Source organism: Chanodichthys erythropterus, chromosome 4 (genome assembly GCF_024489055.1).
Source record: "Chanodichthys erythropterus isolate Z2021 chromosome 4, ASM2448905v1, whole genome shotgun sequence".
In the NCBI taxonomy this organism is placed as follows: Eukaryota; Metazoa; Chordata; class Actinopteri; order Cypriniformes; family Xenocyprididae; genus Chanodichthys; species Chanodichthys erythropterus.
The window spans coordinates 6,075,390-6,103,073 of record NC_090224.1 but is presented as its reverse complement, the minus strand read 5'-3'; the positions used below and the strand labels follow the sequence as shown (position 1 = coordinate 6,103,073).

The following is a 27,684-nucleotide window of genomic DNA, read 5'->3' as shown; positions in this document are numbered from 1 at the left end:
ATACAGTATCTTTTCTTATTTTCCACAATAATCCAAAAGCCAGTGGAAAAATCCTATTATTAAGGAACCAGGATGATGCTAATTTTTGGGTTGGCCTACAACAATATGTCATCACTGCAGCACTCTATCAGGGTGAGTGAGAGGGGAATCGGATCAGATATAATTGAGCTGATCATCTATCCTCAAACATCTAACATGTTAAAAAACAAAGCTAAAGTAAAGTGTTGAAGTTGATTATGTACCGTATTACACTGTGTCTGGTCCATCGTGTTTAGTGACAGCTGCAGTTTGTTGTTAAGGTCTTTGCTCAGGTTCTCCCATTTGACTCTCATCTGATCCTTTGTGCTCATGCTCTCATGCGACTGACCATCAACCCCTTCAGAAAGTTCTGCAGGAGCACTACAAACAGTGAAGAAAGAAGCTCATTATGAGTCTGTGCTGCATACACTTGCTGCATACATGTTTGCAATATGGCTGTCAATAAATTAAAAACATTTATTCAAACTACATGATATGACAACTAGTAATCAAATCAAAATTAATCACCTCTATATTATCAATATCAATAAATATTGATCCATGATGAATTGCTTTATTAAAAGCGGCAGATCTTTTATTGTGCATTGTGATGTGCATCAGAGTGTAACGGATTATCAAAAAAGCAAAAATGTAGTGTTGGAACTTGGTACAATCCATCAGTTGTTGATTGCATTTTGAGATGTGGACGTTGCGCTCAAATGTGAAGGCAGATGAACTCAAGCTTGCATGGACAGGATTTAAGGCCTACAGTTCAATGAAAAATTTAAGTCTGCACCGGTTGTAGGCCAGTTCAGGACCGCGGTGAAACGGTGAAGGCAGTCTCTTTTGTGGTTGGGACAGTTGCGACTATAAAGGACATGAAACGTCCGTTTGTCATATCGGCAGCATATCGAAGATGGCTGGTTCACTACAAGATAGCATGGAGGTGTTCTTCTTTGCTCTTTGTTTCTAGCACAGAGAGTTTTTCTACTGTGCATTACAGCATTTACTACTGTTGTCAGTAAATATTTAAACAGAGTATTTCTCTGTCTAGTTTTTTTTTTAGTTTAGTTTTTATGTTTCAATTAATCTTACACACTCCTGCACCTCTTTGCATGTTTTCATAAAAAAGGATCTTTACACACAACCTCATCAGAGCTAAATATTTGATAATGACCTGTAGTAACTGTTCACAATATGATCTGTAATATGTATTAAGAATTGTTTTTTTTATTTCATGCCGATTTCAGCATTGCATTATTTTTAACAATGCAAAATTTTAGCGCACCAAATTTCTGTGTTAAATTAGCAAGCCTAGTTTGTAGTGTGCTACAGAAAGATATGAACATGTAGATAATGGACAAGTGAGAAGGACCTACCTTTCTCCATTAGGTGTTGTTCTCTGTGAGAGAATCTCCTCTCCTCTAGATGCTACAGACTGCAGTAACTTCTTCTGTTCACCAAGCTGCTCCTCTAATTCCTGCATTATATATAAGAGCTGATGTCAAAAAACCAAATCCATTCCTGCCCATTCAAATGCAACTAAGATGTTTTTCTAAAGGCTGTGTACATATCAGCATATAATGTGCTAGTTAAGTTTATTGATATCATGTTATTGAGAAACAGTAGTTGTTTGATTGTCTACCCTCTGTCTTTGCACTGTGTCTTGATGCTGCTGGTTGCGTGTGGATCGCGCCTGACTGAGCCAGTCCATCATATTGGGGCTCTGAGACAGAGACGAGTCTGATTCAATGTCCTCCTGTTCCTGAAGTGAGCCCTTAAATAAAGTCATAGAAGTCAGTTACAGATGTTAATGTATGACAAAGTTGTTGGTAATGAAATTTGTATTTGCATTTTTAAATTATATATAAATAATATTTAATAAATAAACATATTTAATAAAATATGTATAAGTATTAAGTATAAAAGCTTTGATTTGATTATTTTCTGTACAAAAATATTATATTATGTTTGGTAAAATTAATTTATAGAAGGTGTCCAAACAATAAACATAAATTCACTGACACCATTTCTGGAAGCACACACACACACAAGCTAAAGGTAAAACATCTTTTCAGTAGTCGAAGTTAAAGGTCAGTCATGACTGTCAATAGGAGATGGACCCAAATCAGCTTGCATCAGGCTTTTACATGTAACCATTTTAAAAGAGCTGGTTGAAAATTCCAGACTTGCCTCAAAATTTGTAAAAGGTCTTTGTTTCAGATGGATGTTGCTGGAGAGCAGTGGAACATATTTCACAACAATGAACAGCGGTTGGCATTCTTCTGTACCGCTGTTCACAATGCATCCATTGAGGCGAGGATGTGTTTTTAGTGTTGTTAGTGTGTGTGCAAAAGTACTGACTGACACCAGTGACCTACAACTGTTCTTAGTATTCAGACCATTGGAATTTTCTTTAATTCTACTATAGATTGTCCGAACCTGGGCAGCTCTTCTGTCACTGACCATTACTTTGAGAAGATGTAGCGTATCCCTCACCTGGATGTGAGTCTGTTTGTCTTGGAGGATGCGCTGTAGCTCCAGCAGGCTGGATTTGAGGCTGTGTAGTTTGAGGGAGAGCTGTTCAGCGTCGCCCCGTGTACCGGCCTTCCCCTCCATCAGCAAACTCTCACTGTGCACTGACAGCTCAGACAGACACAACACCTTCTGCTCGATCTCCAGTAACATGTTCTAGATCACGAACAAAAGATTACCACACCAAATTGCTTTAACTGGTTAGATGTGATTCAGCAATGTGATTCATATTTTAGGATTGTTTGTGCTATTAACATTAAGTTAAACACTTTTAATTACATTTAATCTAATATTAATCACATTAAATGAACATAATTAGGATTTGGGCTTGGTAACCATCTTTTTTGTTTGTTGTTGGATTCAGAAACATGTTTTAAGACAAAGTTCTATTTTAGGTGCTACCTAAATAAAGATTTCAGATGAGTTTACCATAAAGATAAAGTTGTGGTTAAAAAATTTAATTCAATGTAGCTGAATTGATTAGTTTGTTGTCAGATGTCATGCAAAAACAAAACAGAAGGTTTGTTAAAAATACGTAAACGGGAGACGTGTGTATACAGTGACTGATAATCTTCCTAAGCTGCTTAACCGAGTCTTCAGACATCTACAGACATCTCTACCCAACTACATGCACACTAGACCAGAGAAATTAGTGTACTACTAAGAATTAAAACTATAAAGACATTTTTAAAAATCTAAATTTTGAATAGATCAGGATTGCTGGGACAGGCTAGCTGGAACTGAATGCTGGTTAATAGTGGAGACAGCCTGTGGCATTCACTAGTGAGAAATGAGCAAACAACCACTGCAGTAAGCTAAAGGTCAGGGCCACCCGGACTTACCACAAAGAGTCTAACTTTCAGGTTAAAGGTTAACTTGATCCCTACAGCCCTCTAATCACAACACAAAAGACACATGTGTGTGTATGTGTGTGTCGCCTAGAAGAAAGGCAGGCATGCACTGTGGGACGTCCCACGACTGCAGGGAAGAAGAAACCCCTAATCCTAAAGACCAACAGAACGGGACCAAACTGACACAGCTAAGCAGATTTACTGCAGCTCGCTCTAGTGACTCCAGAGATGATCAGTCACCAGAATCTGATGAATTGACTGTTTACATGCCAGTGAAAATCTATAATGGATTTTTCATAGTCCCTCCACCATCTGTCACAACAACTCAAATCTGGCTTTCCAAAAAGTACTCTGAAACTATGTAATTGGTTATATAAAATAAAATGTAGGGTAGATTAATCAAATAATCAGTATATTTATAATTATTTGTCTATTGATAATTGTTTCTTTGCAGTGCACATGACTTTTCAGTAGTTCAATAAAAAAAATGTGAACAAAAAAGTGTATCCAAGGTCAAAAGAACTTTTTCTTTTCAGGTGTTTTTGAATAATTTTCCCATAAAATTATGTATATCATGATGCATACTGTTATCCTCCAATATTTATGAATATTGTGGCATGTTTTTTTCTTATATTTCCCACTCCGAGTCTCTTACCTGGCAGTCAATCAGCTGTTCCTCCATGTCCATGTCCTGTGGGTGTGGCTGTAGCGTGGAGGTCAGTGTGGCACGTGTGCTGAGCAGCCAGTTGTCAAGCTCTTCTGCTTCACTATGGTAACGCTGTAGCGCTTGTTCCTGCCTCTGTTCTTCTAACTGCTCGCTCAATCGCTCCTGCAGGTCAGAGAATGCACAAAATTGAATATTCTAAAAGCAAGGGTATGTAATAAGTTGTTTCTTGTTGGTTCTTCTTAAGCTAAACAAGTCAGTGTAAAGTAGGAGAAGCTTTCTAATTACATTTTACGTTCTGATTACATTTTAAAGTGGACAAAATGTGTTATTTTAAATGATTGTTATGTGTTATTCCTCTATTCTTTCTTTCTTTAATTATGCTTCCTGGAAATTTGTTTAGACTTGTCTGTCATTTGCTTTATGATCTGCAATTAGTGGTTTTGATCAAAGAGATGTGCTGATAGTAAAATCAAAAGATTAAAATAACTACTAGGACACATGAAAATTTTAAATGACCAGCATGTGCTAAACAACAGTGAGTAAAATAACCAGAATAATCTGCTAAATTCCTTTTTAAAAAATTTTTGCCATTATAAATCAGCTGGCTCAACACCATTGCTCTGCATGATATTATTCCTCCTCACCTCCAGAAGTTGACGCTTTCCGGAGGCCTTCATGTGTATGGTGGCCATGCGCTCTCCCAGTACAGTGAGTGTTGACTGCAGGGCCAGCTGGTCTCCGGCATCTGCCTCCAAACTGTCCTCATCCAACTGCAGCTCCTGGGAGAAGCAGGCCTGCAGAGCACTGATCTCATCCTGGAGCATTAGGATCTCATCCATCAGAGCCTGAAGAACAACCACCAATCATGAAATTGCTTCAATTAATTTCTGGTTTCAATAGTAAGTTGATTTGCTCTAGTTGTAAACAGTAAATCTACATTAAAGGCTACATTCCACGGAAAGGAAGATAGTTCAAAGAGATTCGTTTTAGACATAGGAGAAGTTGGTAATCTGGAGGGTAACCCTGTCCTCTGGCTTGTAGTTTTTATGTGATCTAGCTTTAGTGCGGTCATCTTGCTTCATCTGATCCTCTTTCTCTCTCACCTGGTGGGCGGCCATCTGGCTCTCAGGACTCTTGCTTGGCTCTAAGCCCTCATTTAATGCAGTCTCAATGGACTCCATCTTTGTGGAGACAGATTGGAGGGTCTCCTGATAGTGCTGCTGCCTCTCCAGAGCTTCATATAGGCTCTTTTGCTTCTCACTGATCTGTAAAAATATATATATGGTAACCAAAGAAGAAAAGAAACCAGAAGAAGTGGTTTGGATTTTGTAATGCAAGATGCATCTATGGATATTTACCACATTCTTCAAAGTCTCCCATGATCGCTGTAGGTCGTCCAGGTTAGCTGAGGCAGCTGTATCCATGGAGGGGTCATACAGCTCCTGTAATGGAGCTCTGCTTAAAGGAGCTCGCCCTGAACCCTACAAAAAGATGTAGAAATATGTCAATGAGTGTGTCTGAGAGTGTGTGCATGCATGCATAAATAATAAACCAAATTGAGCTGGTTCTCTTAAAATACAACAAAACAGTAGTGATACTAAGGTTTGCTTGTGTCAGCATTTTCCAGATGTTGCACATGTACCTAGTAATATTACTCCAAATTTTTTCACACACCGAAGTGGTTAACCATGTGTTTGCCAGATGCTTAAACATATAAAGAATCTGTGCTAACCAAAACATCTTTGTCACTCCCTGAGGCCATGTTCAAATGTGTGTCAACTAGTTCATTACATGGCTAATGTGTTTACATGAATAGTCAGAATGAAATCAGAGATGAAATACATTTCTTTTGCTCCTCAAGAAAGTCAACTGAAGAATAGAGAGTCCCACTTGAACAAAGTTCAAGTTCAGGAAAGAAGGAAGTGGGAACCGGCAAACGTTAAACATAACTTTAAGGACAAAATAAACAAACAACCAAAAGGAAAGTAATCACATATATAAACACAAAATCCAGGTCTGGTCCTCCCTCTCTCGCTCTCTTGCGCACTCAAGACACTGACAATGTTTTTTTTTTTTTGAATGTTTAATACTGTAAAGCTGCTTGCTTTTAAACAATCTATTGTATAAACTGGTATATAAATAAACGTGACGTGACTACTGGAGTGCCAAATTGCAGAGCTTGTGCAAACATCCACATAGATACGATCAGATGCTTTCTTTACTGTTTTCTCAGAACAGTGGCTACTGTAAGAAATCAACTGGTTAAGTTTAAACTGTGTTAAAGTGGGATAGTGGCTGATCAGGGATAAGTTGATTAAATGTGATCAGGTTGGCAGGTGTTAGTGAGGTGTGGGTTAGAGCCACAGGATACCTGAGAGGTGTCAGCATTAGGCCCGGGTGAGGGTGATCTGCAGGCAGGGGGAGAGGAGACCTCGCTGTTGGTGCCCTCCTCACCAGACTCCTCTGTGACCGGGGAGAGGAGAGTATGACAACGGCCTGCCGTCATCTGACCGTTAAAAAGCCAAAGAGACAGAGGAAGAAAGAGACAGAAAGCACCAAAGGAAGAAGAAAACAAAGCAGAGGAAGAATATTAGAGGGTTGGAAAAAGTACACTATCATTCAAAAGTTTGGGGTCATATGCTCAACATGGCTGCATTAATTTGAATAAATATATATAATTTATTCCTGTGATGGCAAAGCTGAATTTTCAGTGTCACATGATCTTTCAGAAATAGTTATAATATGCTGATTTGGTGCTTAAGAAACATTTCTTATTATTATCAATGTTGAAAACAGTTGTGCTGTTTAATGGTGATAAGTTTTATTCAGGATTTTCTAATGTATAAAAAAGTTAGAAAGAACAGCATTTATTTGAAACAGAAATCTTGAATTTCTTGACCCCAAACTTCTGTAGTAATGTACCGGTATATTCTCTACGAATCTGACAGGAAGTAATGATTCAAGCAGAAAAGCTGAATAAGACCCTGAAAAGCAGCACCAGAGAATTACAGACAGACCACATTTGCTAAGAGTAGCCATGACTAAGCCTTTCACAGACCTCTCGTCATGATAAAGGAATGAACCGGGTCAGGAAATGGGGCAGAGGATATGCACAGACTCACTGTAAAAATACAGTAAGATGGCATACGATAATGAATTGTGCTTGCCTGCACGAACTGAAGTAATCTGAACCACTGAAGCAACATTAGACTAAATTTAGATCTGGCTACAATGACTGCTAAAGTACTGCAAAGCTACACTCCTTTCTCTGCAAGTCTGTAAGGACTGAGCGACACAGCTGGAGCTGAACTGTTGACGGTTAATGTGGAATCCAGCCCTGATCATGACTGATGCAACACAAGGCAAATAAATGTCCTAATAATGTTGACAAAGTCAAGGCCAACTAACACCCTCATCCTGTTTCCTGTTTCAGTAACAAACAACAGCAGGGATACACAATGCAAAGGCACATACAACCCTGTAGGAGAAACAAGAGACCCATGGGATGCTTGCCTGACAGTGAAAGAAAAAAGAGCACCCAGTGCACCCCGCCCAGTCCTAACATGTGTACAAGTGTAAATCACTCACCATGACAACAGAGGGGTGTGTTGGTGGGTGTTTGGGCATCTCTTCCTCCTCATCCTCCAGCTCCTCTAACCCGTCGGACAGGCCATCAACCTCGCTGACCGTCAGCAGCATGGTAGCATGCTTGGCTTTCACAGTCAACATTTTACACTTGGAGTTCAAGGCCGAGATCTGCTCCTGGTAGCCTTTTATCTTCAGGGCCAGTTCCTGTCACAATGACACATTACATTATTATTCCACTGAGGTCCATGCAGCTGGGTTAAGTCCAAACATATGCGTCCTGGATTAAGTCCCATAGATGAGAAGTGAAAAGGGGGTTAATGCAGAGAGCAGCACCGGCAAGCTGAGCTGAGAAATTCCCCTTCTATGTCTGTTTGCAGGAGAAAAAACAGCACAGACGAGCAATCGCTCAGTCAGAGGCATTTTGAGCATGCAGCCAATCAGAGAGCGGTAGGAGTAGGCCAACAAGCCAAGCCTTCGGGCAACAGTGAATGTGATTGGCAGAGAGTTCGACCAACTGGAGAGAGTGGGAGGGGAGTAGAGCAAGGAAGAACATTCCCTCCCCCCTACCCGGCCAACTCACACTCATACATACACAAAGACCACGGGAACAGGAAATGAGCTCAGTGAGAGGGGCTTTTTTCTTTATTCCTTCCCTTCACTTCCTCTCTTTCCACCAATCCTGAAGCTGTTTTCCTGACAAACAAAGGAACTGGGTGCGAGCAAGAGACTTAGAGGGGAGGAAGGGGACTCACATTACAGATTTTGTACGGCCTGCGGAGCCCCCCTCCCGCCTTTATGTCTCTCTAACTGTCATTCTTTCACAAGCACACACAGACAGGCCAGTCTCTGATAATGAGGTCATGTGGGAAAAAGCTGCAGCTGCAGCACTCGGCTCTGCAGAGGAAAATAACCCAGGGTAATAAAGCCACAGCTGCCGCCATAACTAAACTAAACTGAGCTAATAAAACATGGGGATGTGAGACTCAGTACAGGTTTAGGTTTATTTTTATTTGGTGTGTTTAAACAGCTCTTGCCTTCAGGGCTGCACAATGTGGGGGAAAAAATAAAACAATGAGTTTTTGAATAGAAATTATGATTGTGATTTAAAATGTGATGGCTGTTCTTCTTTGTAGGACTGCACAATTTTTCCCAAAATTTTGTAAATACTGTAGGTCAATGATGTGACGGGTCATTTTTTGTCCAAAGGCCTTAATAATAATAAAAAAACAAAGCTAAGACATCCAAAGTATGTAAGATAGTACAAATAGATTTCTTTTATTGAATCCAAAATGTTTTAATTATGTTTTGCTAAATATAAAGGTATTTTAAAGATTTTGAAGTGTCAAAGATCATTCGGTTTAACCGTCCAAAGGCCAATACAGCCATTTCATTTGTGATTAAAATATTTTAAAATGTAATAAATGTATCTATTTTTTATTCTGGCATGATTTTATAACATTATATATCAACATAGTGCAAAATGGTATTAAAATTATGTGTAGAAGTAATAACTTAAAACAGATAATCAAACTAAGTCATATCAAAATTTGATTAATCGTGTAGCCGTATTTGCCTTCATGTGTGTGAATGTGTTTGGGTGTGCAAATATAAATAAACAGGGCAAAAACAGCGTGAGAGACAGAAAGAATTTGATGTCACTCAGGACAAAACAGACCGAGGTCAAAGATCGCAGAACTACCTTTACACCCTTTGAGAATACGTTAGGAATTTATGGCTTGACTCATTCCAGCCCAATGTAGGCCGACTAGCAAAGCAGCAAAGTGAGTAATAGCTAAGACAACATGCCTGCAGTGAATTTTGAGATTGACTGACTGATGCACAAAGCATGAATGATTATAACTGATATCAGTGCTTCTTTAAAGAAACAGTGTTTAAAAAATAAAAATGATGCCTTAAGCATCTATATTTGTGAAAATATGAAAGTACGAAAGAAGGATGTACTTCCTCACCTCGTGATGTTGTATCTGTGTCTGAAGCTCCTGTATGTTTCCTGTGGCAACAGGGCGGTCCTGAATAACACGGTGTGCCTCTTCAATAAGTCTCTGTAGGTTCTTGACTTCCTGTTCATATTGCTCATACTGCACCATGGCCTCCTGGGCGAATGTGAAGAGAGATGCTAAATGAGCCATTAAAACCACAAGTGCCAAGCCCAGATGAATCCCATGCTATATGAAACCATGCAGAAACACTTAAGGGGGCATATTCTACACTTCTGTTGCATTTTATATTTTCCCCTTAAGTCTGGTTCATCAAGTTTTTTTTTTTATTTACATCAAAAACTATCATAGTTTAGTTTTAGGATTAAATAGTTTATGCTACTGTACCTTTAAAACATGTAGACATGTAATGGGGACAAAAAGACCATTAGTGATCACTAGTGAAACCAATCTAATTATTATTTCATAAAAGCATAAACATTTCAATTAAATCTTGAATTGAAAAATCAATATCAACATGAGGTACATCTTCATCATGGAATATGTTGCAATCTATGCGTAGATACCTGTAATATATTGCACTGTTGAATGGTATTGTGTTGGAGATGGCTGCTTTCTTGCTGCAGACTCTGTGCAGTAACACATAGCGGTAATGCTGCCATTACATCCTCTGGCAGCCGGAGGGCGCTCTGACACTTCTGCATAGCCTGCACCTGCTGTTTGAGTCCCTCCATCTCTGACAACAGGAGCTGAGCAACAAATAATCAACATAGTTTGATGGTACCAGTGATAAAATCAGCATATGTGATTTTTGTGTCAGTACACACAGAAAAAAAGTCATTTTTTCCCTTGATTATTATTATTATTATTTTTTTATTATTACTAATCAGAGATTCTAACCTGTTTTCCAGGAAAAATAGATAAATTTACTTTGTGACCACACTACTGCATGCAGTACAGAATGTAATGATTGCATTTTCATCAGAGAGTAAATACATTTGATAAGTCAAAAGAATGAAAAAATGTGTTAGTAGCAGTTAGTAAGAGTGATGGTGTACCTGTCTCTGAGCCAGCTGTTCTCTGAGGCTGAGGCGGGCCAGATCAGGGGAGGCCAGAGTCTCCTGGACTCTCTCTATGGACTGATGGAGCCTCTTCACATCACTCTCCAGTCTCCCCAGGTCCTTCACAGAGAAAGACACACAGTAGGATCATTATGTTCATCCCAATGACAATTTGGCTTTACAGAGACAAATAAATATCTGTAATATTTTAAAATATTTAATTGGTTATTTAGCAAGAATTATATCCAAACACTTTTTGCCCCTTTAAACAAGTGTAAATAGTTGATTTCATGGTAAAATGTGTAATTTCATGTTGCCTCAAACTGGTCTACAAAAATAAAAGCTAAGATAGGATTCAAAACACTTTGCCTGGCTGCTACTGGGCAGACAGATAATCCAACTATTAGCATTTTAACACTGAAAATGACACAACTTAGAATAATAGAAGAAAAAAAACAAACAGGCAAAGTAAGGGAAAGAAGGGAATAAAGGGGCCTATAAGAGTGCTGCTATGCTAAACAATAAATTGACTTGTGCATGTGGTATTTGTGAAAGCACAAGGTTGATTAACAGAAACGCTAGCTCCCCCTTTTGGCATATAGATATATCCATCAAGAAAAATCCATTTTAGTCTACCACAGTACCACTAAATTAATTCAAACAGTCAGACTGCAGGCTAAATCATGTGGGGATCCAGAACCTGAGTGGTTACTGTGATCACAACCTTGCTAAATCACCTGTCCCTGAGCAAGCCCTATAAAATCAGTGATTTACTTCAGAGAATAAGCCCACAGAATGAGAGCAGCTGAAGTAGGCCTACAATTGTGTAACCAAATCAATGTAGCTCTAAAGAAAATGAAGAATAAAACAGAGAGTGCAAAAGTGAAGAGAACATGAGCTAGCTTCAAATATAAAAATATACAAATATTTGACTGAAGAATGCTGCCATTGACCAATCAGAATAAAGTATTCCAGAGTTCATATTATTACTCATTTAAACATTTGCTGAAACCATTGCATTTTAAAATGAGGAGTTATAAATCTGCTCTCTAATAAAACATGGCATAATGCCAGTTATATGGTTATGGCATGCATTAAGCCAGACAAATTATGAGGACGAATTTATGGGCACAAATTTTCTGTACATTACTGATTGTATGGTTTAAGATAAAGTTATAAAAGAGTGTTTTGTTAGAGCAATGTGGTAAGCATACACCAATTTAATGAACAGACAAATTAAGTCTAGCAAAGAAGATACAGAATGATGAGGAATTATATTACTTATCTAATTTGCCACTAGATGGCAATACCTTTCTAAATTTACAGCAAACTTGAAGCTTAAAGTAGACTAGAACAGTGACATTGCAGTTTTTTTTAACAGAAGTATTTATTTATTTTTTTTAAGGATTTTAAAATTAATTATAAATAATGATATTCATAAAACAGCTAAAAATGAAACACTGAAAGTTAACCATAACTCCATTCAGCATGACATGTCACATAACACTACAAATCCAAATGGACACATGCATAGCCTACTGCAATTTTCTCATTATATTAGTTTTTTGTAGTGTGACCTGTGACATGCTGTCCTGAATTACCTTGGCTGCATCCTGTAGTGTCAGAAGTCTTGTTTTGGCTCTCTGCTGCAGTTCTTCAGCATGTCTGCTCAGTTCTGTCACCTGCTGGTGGAGAGCATCTGTCTGAACCACCTCATCCAGCAGTCCCACCCTCTCCACCAGACCCTCAAACTCTCCTTGGAGGTCTTGCCACTGTTGTAATAAGGCCTGATTGAGATATATCACAAAACATCATTAGATTTCTGTCCCAACACCTGCAAATCCTGAAAAATTGTGGTCTGATCTGGATAAAGCGAGTGTCACCACCTGATGGGTTCTAATTTGCTCTTGCATCTGAGAGGCTGGACTCCACATGATGTTAGCTGAGACCACAGTCTCTGCTTTTTCTGTCCAGTTGAGAGTTAACGTAAGCATTTCATTAAATTCTTCAAAGTTCTTCTCTGCCTAAAATAGAGAAAAGGGCCAAATGATCAAATTTAAATTATCAAATTTAAGTATGCAATTTCTATGACACTTGCATCAACAAAAAGAATCACAAAAATAATGACTGTTTCCAAACAAGTTTCCCCCCAAAACAGACCTTCTGAAGGCATGCGGTCCTTCCTTCTGCCAGTCTGCTGGTCTGAGCATGAAACTCAGTCAGTTTACTCAGGCTGAAGCCCAGCTGTTTGGCTAGGAGAGGGTTCTGCTCTCCAAACTCCTGCACTGCCACATCTAGTTCAGATAGAGCACGACCACACTCCTCTAGCTCCTCAAACAGAGTCTGGATTAAGAAAGAAAGAAAAAAACACAGTTTGGAGTTGTTAATATGCAATGATAAAAAGTGTTGTAAGAAATGACATGCCGCCTTGTTGCAGTGTTGTTATTGTTAACTAGAAATAAAACTAATAAAATAGTAATTCAGTAATTGAAATTGAAATCAATTCAAATAAAGCTGAAAGAAAATATTATATGAAAAACTTAAATTAAAAACAAAATCACTAAAACTAAAGTGAATACTGAAAATATATAATTAATAAATAATACTAAAATGTCTTGTAAATTCCACTCATACTGATATATTTAGAAATCAGGTTGCGAGGAAGTCATTCTGGAGTACACTCATTCAGTACATGTCATTATTTATAGTGTGCACTTCAGTAATTAGGCCAAGTCTGTACCACAGCTTGCAGTGCTGAATTCATACTGTACCTCTGTCTCCTCTTTAGCCTCCTCAACATCCATGGCCTTCTGCTTAAGTTTTAAAGAGATGAGCTTGACTTTCTTTGAGATATCCTGAAGTCTGGAGTTAAAGTCTTCTTTAATATCTCTGCTGTGTTGGACCTCTCTTTCCCGTGCCTGCACCTGAGCTCAGGAGAAGTGATAAAGAGATGTTACCTAAATTTTCAGTAGTCAAAATCAATACCAGTTACCAGATCTTTGACACCAATCCAATCTTTTGTCTCATCTGTTTACATTTACACACTGAGTTTACATTAATCCCTCAGCAGAATTAATTTAGTAGCTGTATTTTTGAAATTCCTAATATGAATGAAGGTACCTGATCTTCTGCAGAACCCAGAGCCAGTGTGACCTCTGCCAGCTGGGTGCTGATCTCAGAAGGAAGGGTGGCATGGAGGTCCTGGTATTTCATCTGCTGACGATCTGCAATCTGCTTAAGGTTCTGGCGGTGAGACCGCATGCCACCGTTAGCCGTCTAGCAGAAACCATAAAAAAAAAAACATTCTTATCATGAGTAAAGTAAACCGAGTTGTAGGATGTTAAGAATGTGAGTACTATCTGCATCTCTCCATTGTACAAGGTGTGCTGCAGTACCTCCAGATCAGTCAGCAGGTTATCCAGGTCTGCAGTCGGGCTCAGCAGCAGCCCCTGGGTGTCCTGAATCCAGCCTTTCAGCAGACCCAACTCCCTCACCACTTCCTCTCTATCCAGCAGCTCCACCTGCACCTGCTGCCGGCTTGCGCACACCTGCTGCAGCAGACTGAAAGAGAAAAAGGAAACAGAAAATGCATATTATGCAAATGACTGAAGATGTAAAAGCAAAGGACAAAAAAGTAGGGTTGGACATTTTTCAAAAATTACTGGAATGGTTAGTGTAGACTCTAATGATCAACTTTGTCAATTCAAAGCTAAATCATTTAGTAGATCTGCTCTCAAGCACAGATAGACAGACAGAATGATAAAACCACCGACAGACAGATCTGAAAAGTTAATAGAATTTAGTGGACAGATAAACTAAATATAAATATAAACAATTTGTTTATAGACAATTATAGTTTATAAACAATTTGTTTATAAAGAAGGAAGGACATGAATTGTTTTATAATTAAGATCAATCAAAAGGCAATAGAGACAGTTAATAATTTTAAATATTTAGGTTATTTTAGATTCTCATTTGAAGTTTGATGTGCATGTAAAGAGGCTGTGTAGAACAATCAGAACAAACTTGAATTGTTTTTATATGATTAGACTCTCTATCTCTAAAAGCAGCTACGTTATACATGCATGCAATGGTCTTCTCGCATTTATCTTATTGTGTAACTGTCTGGAGTCAGGTTTCTCAACTGACTATTAAATCTCTATATAAACAAACATTAAAAATTTTGGACAAGAAACATAATATATGGCATCACTGTAATACTTTACAAAAATATAGTTTGCTTAGTTTTGAAAATGTTATAAATTTGTCTCTTATTAAAATAGTTTTTAAATGTGTAAATAATCTTTCTCCAGAAATGATATGCCAATTCATATCAAAACAGAGTAGTAAGGGGATCACTACAAGAGGGGCAACAGAATCAGATTTGAACAACAGAACAGAACAATCAGAATTGCTCAGTACCAAAGAGAAAAACTAAATGTGCACCATCCACATTTTCAGTTCAAGGTACAATGCTTTGGAACAGCCTACCAGCTGAACTGAAAATGCAAACAGAGTTGAACATTTTTCAAAGAAATTTAAAAAAGTGGTTCAAACAAAAGCAAGTTTGTGAACACTGATGGTCGCACCTCAGCTTTTGTTTCTTTTTTTTTTTCTTTTTTTTATTATTGTTATATTTTTTACTTTCTGCCTAGTTTTTTGTGTTATTATTGTTTTATTGATGTAAAAAAGCATCGGCTGCTTGAAATTGTAGCAATGTTATACTGCATTGTCCCTGTTATATAAACTAATAAATAAAATAAAATAAATTTGACAGACAGACAGACAGATAGACAGATAGATAGATAGATAGATAGATAGATAGATAGATAGATAGATTAGATAGATAGATAGATAGATAGATAGATAGATAGATAGATAGATAGATAGATAGATAGATAGATAGATAGATAGATAGATAGATAGATAGATAGATAGATAGAAAGATAGATAGACATACTTGTCATATCTCTCCTGAATGCTCTGAATCTCCAGCAGCAAAGGGTTCTCTTGGTTTTGGTGTTTGCTGGGTGTGGAGGGCGCAGCGACGTGAGGATGGAGGAACAGGTTGAGCACATGGTGTCTGAGGAGGGTCAGGGAGCTGCTTTCTCTCTCCACTTCTCGACTGAAGGAGTCGTGGTACTCCAGAAGACTGTGTAAGGCTGCCATACTGGAGGCTTTTTCCACCATGCTGTCAGGAACTCGACTGTGCAGGTCCTCACAGACTGCTCGCATTTTCTCCAGCTAATCATAGAGAGATGTGGGATGGGTACTCTAACAAATTTTACTCCTGTTAATATGTGCTAATATCATGCTATAGCATTCATTTTACTGTAAAAAACAATTGTATGTATATTTTTATACATTTAAATGTTCAGTTGCCATTAAAGTGACATTCATTCTTCATGTAGATTTAATATATATATATATATATATAGATATATAGATAGATAGATAGATAGATAGATAGATAGATAGATAGATAGATAGATAGATAGATAGATAGATAGATAGATAGATAGATAGATAGATAGATAGATAGATAGATAGATAGATAGATAGATAGATAGATAGATAGATAATCAAACCAAAAATTTAGACTTTTTAAAAATATTTTTTACTAGTGGGTGCAGGACACTATAGTTCATTTATGTAAGTGAGGATAGCAAAAGTAAACCGTGACATATTATACAGTGGACTACCAGTAAAACTGATAAAAATTTGGAACCAACAATTGTTTATTATTCTATTTTGGTTAAGTGTTATCTTACATAATTAAGAATATTTTTGTTTTCTGACACAGTTTAACTCTGAGATCTTGTCATATTTTATTACTATTTTTTTAAACTATAGTGAATAAACTGTATTAATGAATGAAATGTTCAAGGTGTCTGAATAAATGTTGGTTTGACTATATATTTAGATTCAGTCAAAAGAGAAACAGTCATTAAGAATTAATGGAGTGTAATTTATCCTCTTGAACGCTTAATAATGAATTAGTGATGAAATGGATGAAAAAAGCTCTCTGTGGTTTTTAGCTCTCCTCTCTCTCTTTGCTACATAGAGTTCTGCAAGAACTATGACTCTTTCTTACTGAGTGATGTCATATCCTCAAATGAACAATGAAACAGGCTTAGGTCACAAAGAAACAACCCAGAATTAGTGTGTGCTGCCAAAAATAAAAAAGACAAAGTTACTGCTAACATTACTAATATGGATGTCTGGATAGCAGTGTCCCTTCAATAGTCTTTTATATGCCCAGGTATTACTGTTGTATAATCTGATGCATAAAAAGTACATTTAATGTGTGCTACACAGTATATCCCTGTTATGATGTCATTTCCTGTGATTCCAACAGAGATTTATGGGAGAAGTGGTGAGTTGGCAACTTCCATGTTGGGCTATTTTTGTATGGACTGTCATTGCCAAGCATTACATCATTCTTAGGCCACTGCCGGCGGCGGATGCTCTGGTCTGATCTCAGATCTACAACAGGGGCTCACTGCTTACAGAACAACTGCTTTTACTTCATCATTACTCATGGTTATGGCAGCATCAGTTAGACCTTTTTCACAGTTAAAACGAAATAATGTCTGTTTATTTACTTAAAAACATGCTGTTCAGATACCTAACAATAATTTTATGCCATTTAGTATCTGATTTGCACTATTGCAAGTGTTTGATTGCATTCACATCTGAAATGGAGAATCATATAAAGAGCATCTAAGTGTAATAAGTTGAGAGTATCCATGAAGTTTCCCTACCTTCTCCCTGGTGCATCTCCAGTTGTGTGCAGATTCTTGGAGGGCTTTCATCTGAGCTCTAGCAACACTGTACAAATGAGTCCACCGTTGGCTCAGTGAATGGACCGACTGAGAAGTAGTGTCTTTTATTGCAGGCTGATCAAACTGTGCTGCTTTTTCTTTCAGTCCATTAAGTACGTCTTCAAGACCCTGAACTTGTGACATAATTCTCTGTAGAAAAAAAAAAATGGAAGCAATAGGAGATATTTAGAATAAATGCAACACCCATATCAAAATCAATGTTTTAGGAGTTAGGCAAGGAAAGAACTGCATAGTCACAGACCTGGTATAAACAAAGCTTGTCTTCAGCTTCTTGTTCAGAGTTTGCTTTGGCAGTTGTAAACTCAGTCATCCTCTTCTCAACTTCATTCATCTGCCTGATAACTTCATCTGTTTCATCTTGGAAGGATTTCCACTGAGTTATGCTTCTAACAAACAAACAAAGTAAATGTGTATGACTTCAAATGCAGTTGTAAAAATATACATCAATGCCTGTAAATCATCATATTGTTAATATGAATAAGGCAATACAAGGGTCTCGTGTGCCTTATTTTAAAACAATTTAGATGTCAAAACCTCATTAGCATTACCGTTGCAAGTTGTCTCGATGTTGTTTTAGCTGCTCAAAGACCTCTGTGCCCTTGCGATGAGATTCCTCACAATGTTGCTGGATTTGCTTAATTAGAGTAGGTCTCAAAAAGTCACCCATTTGAGGCATTAGATCTTGCATTTCTTGCATTGTACATTTGACAGTTTGTTCCCGGCCTGTCATATTTTCTAAGTCCTTGAGGTGGTCTGAAATTTTCTCCAGGTCTACCTTATGTGGGGCCTGCTCAAGTATAGCACTAGCTTCCTCAAACCACTGCTGGATGGATTGCAAGGAATGGTGGTATCTCTGAAGCAGGGACAGGGCAGACTGCAAGGCCAACTGAGGATAAGACGGTTAAGAAGCATTAAGCTCACCTTCAGTATTTCATTACAGAGTCGGAAAACACAGGTTAACTGTCAGGAATTAATAATATCTTACCTGTTTGGTGGTAAAAGCTTGTTGAAGATCACCCTTCAGCTTTGGAATATCCATTAAATTGGTTTCAAAGAGTTTTGGAAATGGCTTTTGGTCATTGATGTACTTCTGTTTCTCTTCATTAGTTATATCTTCTAATACTCTAAACCTAGATTTCATTTCTTCTTGAAGTGCTGACAGTGACCTGACCTCCTCCTGCACAATCTCAATTTTGACTTCTTCAAATGTTAATGGACATCTCAATTGATCCCTAAGACCCTTGAGCCAGTCTATTGATACTTTAATATCAGTTTGAAAATCCTTATTTCCTAAAAAACCTCTCTCACATTCTTCTATGTGTGTATTAATCCTTTGCTTTAAAGAAAGAAGTTGCTCCTCCCTGAAGATAACCTGAGTCTTAAGGGTCTCTAAATCAAAGTGCTGGGTGAGGTCATCGGTTTGTGCTTTGAGACCCTCTGGATAGGAACTAACCACTTCAAGACATTTTGATAGGTTGTATAGTGTAGATAATCTATCTATGGCATCTGCCTCCCCATCTGAGTCAAGTTTGTCAAGCTGTTCCTTTAATCTAGTGATGCTATTGTCCATTTTCTCAATAACTGCTCGGTGGTCATTTAATATTTTCAATGTTTTCCGTAATTCTTTCATCTTACACTCTATCTGCTGGTTTAGACTGCCGTGAAGATAAACTAACTGGTCAGTGACTTCAGGAGCATATGGCTGACCCATGCTAAGGAAATCCTGAGTTCTACCTCTAAGATCTTTCATTCCCTGAAAGAGATTTGCAAGACCTTTTAGGAGATCTACATAATTGTTGTGCAATCTTTCTCCCTCTTCTAGACTTTGGTTGGCTGACTGCATCTCTAAACTATCACATTTCTTCTGAAGTTCCTTCAGAGCTTTTCGTGTGACATCAATGAGGGACTCAAACTCCCTGCGCTCCAAAAGCACTTGTTGGATCCTGTCACGTTTCTCTCTGATTAACAATAGCATGTCATTGTACTGTTGTGGAAGGCCATTGAGTTTCTCATCTAGGTAGCAGTGGTCAACCTCATTTAAGGTGGGAAGAATCTCCTGTCCTGCCCTTTGGACAATAAGCAAAAGGTTTTCATACTCTGAAGCATGATCAAGAAGCTGCTGGTATTCAGTCAACTGGTTCTGAAGGTCCTCATCATTCCCGCTCAGGTCAATAATTGGAAATGTAGCTACTTCTGTTTGTTTTAGCCACTCACAGATCCTGTCAAGGTCCACTTTAAAGTACTTCCGAATGACTAGTGCTTTCTCTAGATTCTGCAGATGTTCCGTGCTCTTTTGCAAGGAGGTTTCGAAGGTGACTTGCAACTCCTCTAGCTTCTGAAGGGTCTCCTTCTTTTCCTCCTCGGTTGCATCCTTTACTAATTCTCGTCCCTGTGTCCAAAGTGATGTGAGCTCCACCTGATATGCTCTTAGGCTGCTGGTAAAATTCTTACAAGTTGACACCTGCTTGTGCAGTACATTTGGTAGGAGCGCCACATGATCATCTGCAACAGCCCTCTGCTCTTGCTTCCTGATCCATTCAGCTGCCCTGTCGAGGGCTTGTAGGAACTGCGTTCGTTCTGTAAATACTTTACTAAGGCTTTTACGATAATGAGCTGCCTTGGTTCCAAGCAATTCTATTTCTGCCTGTGCTTCCTGGACCAAAGTCTGCAGTTTTCTCCTTTCATTAAGTCCTAGGCGATAGGAAAGACTGTTGGCATCTGTCACAGCCTCTGCCAGAATCTTCTGCTTGGCCTCCAGTTCTGCACAAAAGCTCAAGTGATCAAACAAAAAGCTTTGGGCCAAATCTGGAGGGGGACTGGTCTTGAGAACCTCAGAGAGGGACGGTTGCTGCAACTCAGCCCATTCTTGTGCCTCCCGCAAATGGTCCTCAATTTGATTTAATTCTTCAAGTGTTTGGGCTGAATCTTGGATTTTCTGCTGTACAAGCAATTCCACCTGGGTCCAACGTTGCTCAAGGTAACCAACCTGCTCTTTAACCAGGTCTCTGTCTTCTAAGCTCAGACGAGGCAGGATTCCATGCCTATTATTTCTCAGATCATCAAGCACACATCTCTGGTCCTGCAGGTCTGTGGACAGCTTCTTTAAGCCGTCCAGACACTCAGCTGTGCTCTCAATATCTCCCCTAGAAAAGATTCAATATTTTTGTGAACAAAGAGAAGAATGAATGGCAAAAACATCTGAAGAACAACACATGGCAACTATCAAACATGAATATGTTGTGCAAAATCTGAAAGGGAATGTTGCATGCCTGGCCAATTGATCCCATTTCTTGGACAGCTGGTCAAACAACTCCTCCACCATACAAATGCAGTCATGATAGTCCCCGCTCCTCTGTAGATCCTCCTCTTTCTGTTCCAGCAGCTGTGCAGCTTGTCTGCCCAGATCCAGCCAAGCACAGCGTAAGCGCCCAACTTCCATAAGCTCGGGGGACTCCTGACCAGCCGTTAGCCTGTTAATGCTTTCTCTCAGCTGGGTCAGCTCAACCTGCCTGGCGCGCATCTCCTGGATAAAGTCCTTTGTGGCATGAAATATGGGGTATTATTAATAAATGCTGCCTGTCTTTATTTGATATCCTGCCAAATGGACAGCTCTGGATGACACCCTCTGTCACTGGCAGATAGTGAGCTTTGAGGTAATTGGGGTTTTCATTCAATCTATTGTTGACAATTCTCAGCACATCCAGAGATGGTAATATGTGCTATTTTTCACACACAATGAAGGGGTCTGCCTGGACGCTGTTATTACAGGCACTGACAAATCAATTCACACATCCATAATTACACCCAGACGAGTAATCTGGGGAGAAATCTTTATTAATGAATGAAGCTTCCTGCCAGGAAATGTAACAGAGGCCAAAGATCAGCAGAGCTTTCAGCAATACATAATAGACTGCATCTGATTAACTGATAGATATCGTACAAAACTTGTGCATAAGGTATTAATGTAATATTAAATATGCAGTAGTGTTTCAGAAAAATCTCATATAACACATGCTTCATATTTTGCTGTCTTCAAATGGATTTCATTTGGACACAAAGCTGTCACTTACCTGAGCCTGATCCAGCTGGTTCTGAGCAACCTTTGGCTCGAGTTCAGCTGGCCTCCTTAACATGCTCTGGAGAAGTTGTTCAGATTCAAGAAGATGACATTCAAGGTTGGAACGCAAGTCCTTGATCTCTCTCCAGTTGTCTGTTAGTTCTTGAGATTCCAGCATCCTCTCCTCAATCTGTATTGGCGTAAAACATCTCTAAACATTTTCCAACCAAATATAATATGTTTATGATGGATTTTAATATTTTAAAATTCAAATAAATACAGAAATACAATTTGAAAAGTCGAAAAAATAATTTATAATGGCATAGTAAAAAGGTTTTAGACTAGAGGTTTAATGTGATTTTTGTATAACAAAGAGAAAAAAAATGAAATGTGTAAGCCTTAATAAAAATCAAACCCTTAGACATAAAAGTATGGAGCACCTAAAGGAACATGGTTATGGGAAAAAAATGAGATGGGAGGAAAAATAATTTTTAAATACTTTGCATTTACTCGCAAATCTTTTGCGTTCCCCTGAGAAACTTTGTTCACTCGCACATCTTTTTAATTTTCTCGTAAAAAGATTTTGTGTTTTCTCACCAAAGTGCTGTCTTCCCCTGAGAACTTCTGCGAACAAATGCAAATTTTCTTTCGCTGGAGAATGCAAAAATTTAGAAAGCGAATGCAAAAGTATTGAGATATAATTTTTTTTCTCTCATCACCATGTTCATTTAGGAGTTCTGTATAAAACTGCCCATAGTAGAAGAACATTAGAACATTAATGTATTCTTAAAAGTCCTTCACCTGAAGTTTGACCTGCTGTATCTCAGAAGCCGTCTCTCGTACTTTCTCATCAGAAAGATCACAGGTAGAGCACACCAGCTGCAAATAAGTACTAGCCTGCTCCTGAAGAGTTCGTTCCTGCTTCATCTGATGAGACATTTAAGAGCCCCTCAGAAACCAAATCAGGTACATTTGATTGTATATAGAGTCTGGCTTTCTTTATTTTCACTGTGCAGTAAAGCCACTTTCGTGTAGATACACAAAGCAACCTAAAAATCTATACCTGTGTTAGCGCCTCCTGTAGGCAGAGTGGTGCATGCGCAGGAATCTGTATCTCCTCTTGTACATTTGAAAGCCATGTCTGACACTGTTGCAACGTATCCCGCAGACTTACATGCTTCTGCAGTTCCCGATCCAGACTCTGATACACCTGCACAAACAGACAGAAGAGTTTGCTTCAAGACTTGAAATAACCACACTGCATGTTGTGGCCAACAGTTATTGGCTAAAATTGAAACAACACCACCTCTATAGGGGTCGAAACTGAGCCAATTCATATTATAGCATTTAAATTTTGCACATCAAAGGGTATTTTAAGCAATCCTTAGCTGTATAAAACAGGAACAGCATGACTCTGACATATTTGAGGAGCAAAACAGCGAATGACATGAGTGGGGCATACGGTTAACCATGCTAAATCGGGTCAACATAAAGCAAAGTCCATTTGACAGGTGTTGAATGCTCTGGCATCCTTAATCCCATGAGCAGAAAAGCTGACGCTGATTGACATTCTTAATTCACAAGCCCTCGTGGGGGGCAGGCAACGACAGGCTTGCTTTGGCAGGCGGCAGGAGTTGGCAGAGCACATGCAGACTATGGGACTCATTGACCAGATTGCCAGGTGGCAGGATTTACCGGATGGCATTGTTCTGGCAAGGTTGGCACAAGATGTTGGTACGGGGTATAAACTAGAAAACCAGAAGGGAGGGGTTTTATCAATGTCTCGACTTGTTTTGACGGAATTGGACTTGATGGGCAAAATAAAACTGGCACGGGGAAGGGGGCGAGGTATTAATAGACTGGGTGGTTTGCTCAGAGAGTGACTGAGCAGGCAATGCGTCAGATGGCAGAGAGTATTTGCCATATTAGGGGTGTGTGTGATTAGGGTTCTTAGAGGAAAGCAGGTGGCAGCTTTTGGTGGGATACTGCAAGAGCTAGAGTAGGGGGGGAAATGGTGATTTGCAAAGGGGGGGGTATGTACTCACTTTCATTGCCGTGGGCTTTAATGATATGCTTTCATGGAGAAATGATTTCTTAGTGCCTCCTGATGGGTCTCCTTGTAATGACACTGGCATGCAGAAGTCAAAATGTCAAGAACATTTTATTTCCAGACGTCTTATTGGTTTATTGATTGCCTGGTAAGAGTTGTTTAATCTGATTTAAAGACAAATACACTGAGAGGAGGATTTTGTCAGCACTTTAGTTGGTCCTGTGCATCTAGGAAGCCAAGCAGGGTGGATTAAAATAAGCAAGAGGTTCTGGAAGAGTGGCAGTAAGTTGGCGCAGATGAGCTTGCTGCTGGAACAAAATTTTGATGTGAGCAGAGGGACGCTAGCACAATGAACGGAAATCATTGGAGGCATTATTTATCTTGGAGGCATCATTTATGTCGTTTGAAATGCAGTGTATATTTAAAATATGAAACTCACTTACAGAAGGCTGCTTTCAATTTAAAATGCTGACTTTCAATTTAAAATTTTACGGTTGTAACGGTGCATGCATTCGTCCCAAACCATATGGTACAGACTTCACAGTTTAGTTCATGCAGTTAAATGACGAATACTGTCAGTCACAGGCGATTCACACTCCAAACCAGAACGGGGCGTGCACGGTAATGCAACACTGTTTGCTAACTGCCACAACAGTAAAAATCGCAGAAGAAGAAGAACAGACTATCTAGATATGTGTGTAATCTCTCAACCAGTGTTTCAACCGCAGAAAATCATCAATAGCTTGAGAATAATATCTCACGTAGCATTACATTTACCTCAGGCAAGTCATTTAGTCCACAGCATGTTAGTTCACTAGAGAAATGAACCTTAGATGGGAGCATTTCACTAAATATATGCACTATATTAGCTTATATATTCATTATATTTACTTCACCTGTTTGTAATGTCTTAATTATTTAATATATGTTTAAATAAATTTGTCATGAAAACAAGTTATGGCAGTAACTGTGTAAATGATTATATTTAAAACATGAATTGGAATCATTTTATACTTCGATTTAGAAGTTAATGCAAAGCCTGTCTTATGTGCAATTTACATGTTCTTTTATGTGAGTGTTGACTGTTATATCTAAAAATAAATAGCAACTGAATTTAATAGTTTGGGCTCTGTTGTTTATTGTAACCTTTAATATTATAGCAACATGCAAGTAAGGGCTACTTATATAGTTTACAGCATTAGCTGAGATAGATTATTTTAAAATGTTCATTTTAATTTAATTTATGTATTATTTAATGTATTTAAATAACCACTGTTTAATAAAAAAAAAAAAAACAAGAAAAAAGTAGCAGTTTTATTTTTAGTTTTCTCCCCCCTGCTGTACCGAACCTGTACCGAACCGTGACTTCAATACCAAGACACATACCGAACCGTCATGTTTGTGTACCTTTACACCCCTAATATATATATATATATATCTCACACACACACACACATGTATGCACAATAAACATCGGCACAATGCTGGTCTTGTACTTCTTTGTGGCCAAGTAAACTCACACGCTGGGCAGTGCTGCAGATGGCAGAGTAGCTGTCTCTTGCTCCCTGCTGGTGGTTCTGAATCTGCTGGCGAAGCCGAGCCTGGAGGCGCTCATTGCAGCCGGACAACAGCTCCTCTCCCTTTTCCTTTAGTGTAGCCAAACGCTCCTCAAAACCTGCTATCTCCTCCATAATAGCCTGAGATGAGACAATATGTGCAAACATAAATTTAACACAAAATATCCTCTTAGTAGTAGCTTTAAATATTCTTGATAAAACTGATATTAGCAGGAACTCGACATTATGATTTTGTTATACATTAAAACAACATTTTCATATGTGGGTAAACAAAGTGCAGACGTCTGATTGGTTGTTTAATGGGTTGTGCTTTTCTGTGAAGCTTTGTGATTTATCACCTTATGTCTGGCTAGCTGCTGAGTGGCAGCTTCCAGGCCACCACTTGATGACGGGTCAGGAGTCACCATCCTGCTGGACATCTGCAACAGCCAACGCTCAATTTCCTGTAGATCTTTGTGGTAAGCTTCCTGTTTCTTCACCTGGCCCTCCAATCTGTGAACATGGGTCTAAGGAAATACATTTAAATCACAGAAATGTTCAAGACATTAGTAAGCACTCAAATTAAAGCACCTATATAAACACACAGCTGGAAACCCTCGTGCACATAAAGAGCTTCTGACAGCTGCAAGCATGAGTTGAAAGACGTGAGATTTGAAAGTGAGTATTCATGGCACTGATTGCAGGGTTAATGGATGCCATCTTTGAGGAAATAGCACATTAAAACCTCCAAATTAATATTCAAAACATTAAAGAGGAAATAATCTACATTTTTGTAGCATTTTGTTTAATTTACAATTTAGATTTAAATGATTCTATATATGATTCCAATATGACTGTTAGTTTTCCGAATTGCTGAAAACAAGCATTGATATGTAAATGTGGCAGGTCATACATTAATGCTCTGAAATCATTGCATTTTCCATGTTATGTTGCATTTAAATGATTGCAGTATTTTGTAGTCATTATGAGCTCACCCTTGCTGAGCCACACAGCTCCTGGTAGTCTGCCTGTAGTCTGGTCATGTTGTCTGTGATGGAAGGGGAGTGAAGGAGGGTCAGCAGAGTTTCTCCTTTCTCTAGCACAAAGCTCACGGCAGAATCACGGGATAGCAACGAATGCTCCGCAGCCTGGACACAATAGAACAATGAATACAGATACAGAGATATACACTGGGCAGTCTGTGGGGTAGGATTTTAAAGTCCCCCTGTAATCAATAGTTTTATCCCTTAAAACTCATCTTTGATCACCAGAATTACATATTTAAATTTTTTTTTCCTGTGAAAAAAAAACTTCATGCCTTAAAATAGCTTGAATGTAACTACACCCTTGCTTTATTTAGTATATGCAGATCTATGAATATGCTAATTAGCCCCGCCTTCACTCACTCGCACAGCTCAGAGATCCACTCGGTCAACTTTCTGATGTAGACGCACCAGAATGGTATCTCTTTTTACAATGTCGGACACTCCAGATTCTCCTGCTTCAGAGCAGCCATGGTTAAAGGTGGTAAAGAGGATGTTTTGTTTTATACATTTTTGCAATATTACTTGAAACTGTCTTTACTAACTGATAAAAGACTATTTAATAGGTGCACTGAAAGGAATAATATTAATATACATCATCTGTGCACGAGGTAGGGCCTTAAAAACTTCAGCCAATCGTTTACGCGATCATCGCGTGAACGATTGGCCCTCTGGCTTGTCAATCACTGCCATTGTGAGAGACGTGCGCGGATTGGCCCTCTGGCTTGTCAATCACTGCCATGACGTTCCATGTGAGAGACGCGGGGCTGCGCGCTCCAGTAACTTTCCACACTCTACATGCGCTGCATGCAATGTTTTTGTCAGGAGACAGGAGTAACAACTGCAGATTATGAGTTACCTGCGGTGAGTCCGACATAATGAATCCACTAAGTGTGTGCGCGGCTTAACGATTTTTAGGCCGATTATGAATGTAAATTGATACTTATGACTGATCGCGCTCAAACGCGTCCAGTCAGAGCCAGTTGCGTTCAGTCTGCGATTACAGTCGGTGTTCAAATTCCATGTGAAAGTACATATATATGCTTCAGGAGCAGGAAACTATCGCTGTATGTTGAGCACAGTCAGAATGTTTTAGCTAGTCGTAAAATGTGTGCCCGGCTTAATAACACAGCGAATGCCGGTGGTAAACAAACACTCGAGTTTTGGGAGGCGTTCACTTGAAATGAGCTGTGAAGGAGGGGGATTGTTCTTCCGCATGCGCTCATTTCAAAAACTCACCCTGCGTTCCATTTGGAAGGGCTCATCCCTATGCCCTAATCCCTTCAGAGGGTTTACCCTACGGAGTGAGAGCTTCGAAGGGATGAAGGGTGTAGGGGTCAAAAAAAAACAATTCATTTGGAACGCACTTCTATGTCATCTTAACGAGACAATCAAGGAGGAGTAGATTGTGCAAGCTGCGCCTTTTGTTTAACGTTAGTTTATTTATTTATTTTA

General features: G+C 38.8%; 1 protein-coding gene across 1 annotated transcript in view; it reads right to left on the bottom strand.

The window, feature by feature from the left end:
* Positions 1 to 27,684, bottom strand: part of syne1a (spectrin repeat containing, nuclear envelope 1a) — a 166,535-nt gene that overhangs the window by 33,822 nt on the left and 105,029 nt on the right. The window contains exons 69-99 of the mRNA XM_067383839.1: positions 26,182 to 26,334; positions 25,546 to 25,713; positions 25,151 to 25,327; positions 22,644 to 22,790; positions 22,382 to 22,507; positions 21,594 to 21,770; positions 20,793 to 21,058; positions 18,509 to 20,666; positions 18,072 to 18,409; positions 17,765 to 17,909; positions 17,443 to 17,652; positions 15,639 to 15,922; positions 14,074 to 14,239; positions 13,799 to 13,954; positions 13,450 to 13,602; positions 12,839 to 13,021; positions 12,565 to 12,702; positions 12,280 to 12,465; positions 10,676 to 10,798; positions 10,184 to 10,366; positions 9,630 to 9,773; positions 7,660 to 7,863; positions 6,443 to 6,577; positions 5,430 to 5,552; positions 5,175 to 5,336; positions 4,716 to 4,916; positions 4,060 to 4,233; positions 2,518 to 2,709; positions 1,664 to 1,795; positions 1,398 to 1,498; positions 243 to 399 (exon numbers count right to left, since the gene is read on the bottom strand). Of these exons, the coding sequence (XP_067239940.1) occupies positions 243 to 399; positions 1,398 to 1,498; positions 1,664 to 1,795; positions 2,518 to 2,709; positions 4,060 to 4,233; positions 4,716 to 4,916; positions 5,175 to 5,336; positions 5,430 to 5,552; positions 6,443 to 6,577; positions 7,660 to 7,863; positions 9,630 to 9,773; positions 10,184 to 10,366; positions 10,676 to 10,798; positions 12,280 to 12,465; positions 12,565 to 12,702; positions 12,839 to 13,021; positions 13,450 to 13,602; positions 13,799 to 13,954; positions 14,074 to 14,239; positions 15,639 to 15,922; positions 17,443 to 17,652; positions 17,765 to 17,909; positions 18,072 to 18,409; positions 18,509 to 20,666; positions 20,793 to 21,058; positions 21,594 to 21,770; positions 22,382 to 22,507; positions 22,644 to 22,790; positions 25,151 to 25,327; positions 25,546 to 25,713; positions 26,182 to 26,334 (7,362 nt within the window). The remainder of the gene's footprint in view (positions 1 to 242; positions 400 to 1,397; positions 1,499 to 1,663; positions 1,796 to 2,517; positions 2,710 to 4,059; positions 4,234 to 4,715; positions 4,917 to 5,174; positions 5,337 to 5,429; positions 5,553 to 6,442; positions 6,578 to 7,659; positions 7,864 to 9,629; positions 9,774 to 10,183; positions 10,367 to 10,675; positions 10,799 to 12,279; positions 12,466 to 12,564; positions 12,703 to 12,838; positions 13,022 to 13,449; positions 13,603 to 13,798; positions 13,955 to 14,073; positions 14,240 to 15,638; positions 15,923 to 17,442; positions 17,653 to 17,764; positions 17,910 to 18,071; positions 18,410 to 18,508; positions 20,667 to 20,792; positions 21,059 to 21,593; positions 21,771 to 22,381; positions 22,508 to 22,643; positions 22,791 to 25,150; positions 25,328 to 25,545; positions 25,714 to 26,181; positions 26,335 to 27,684) is intronic.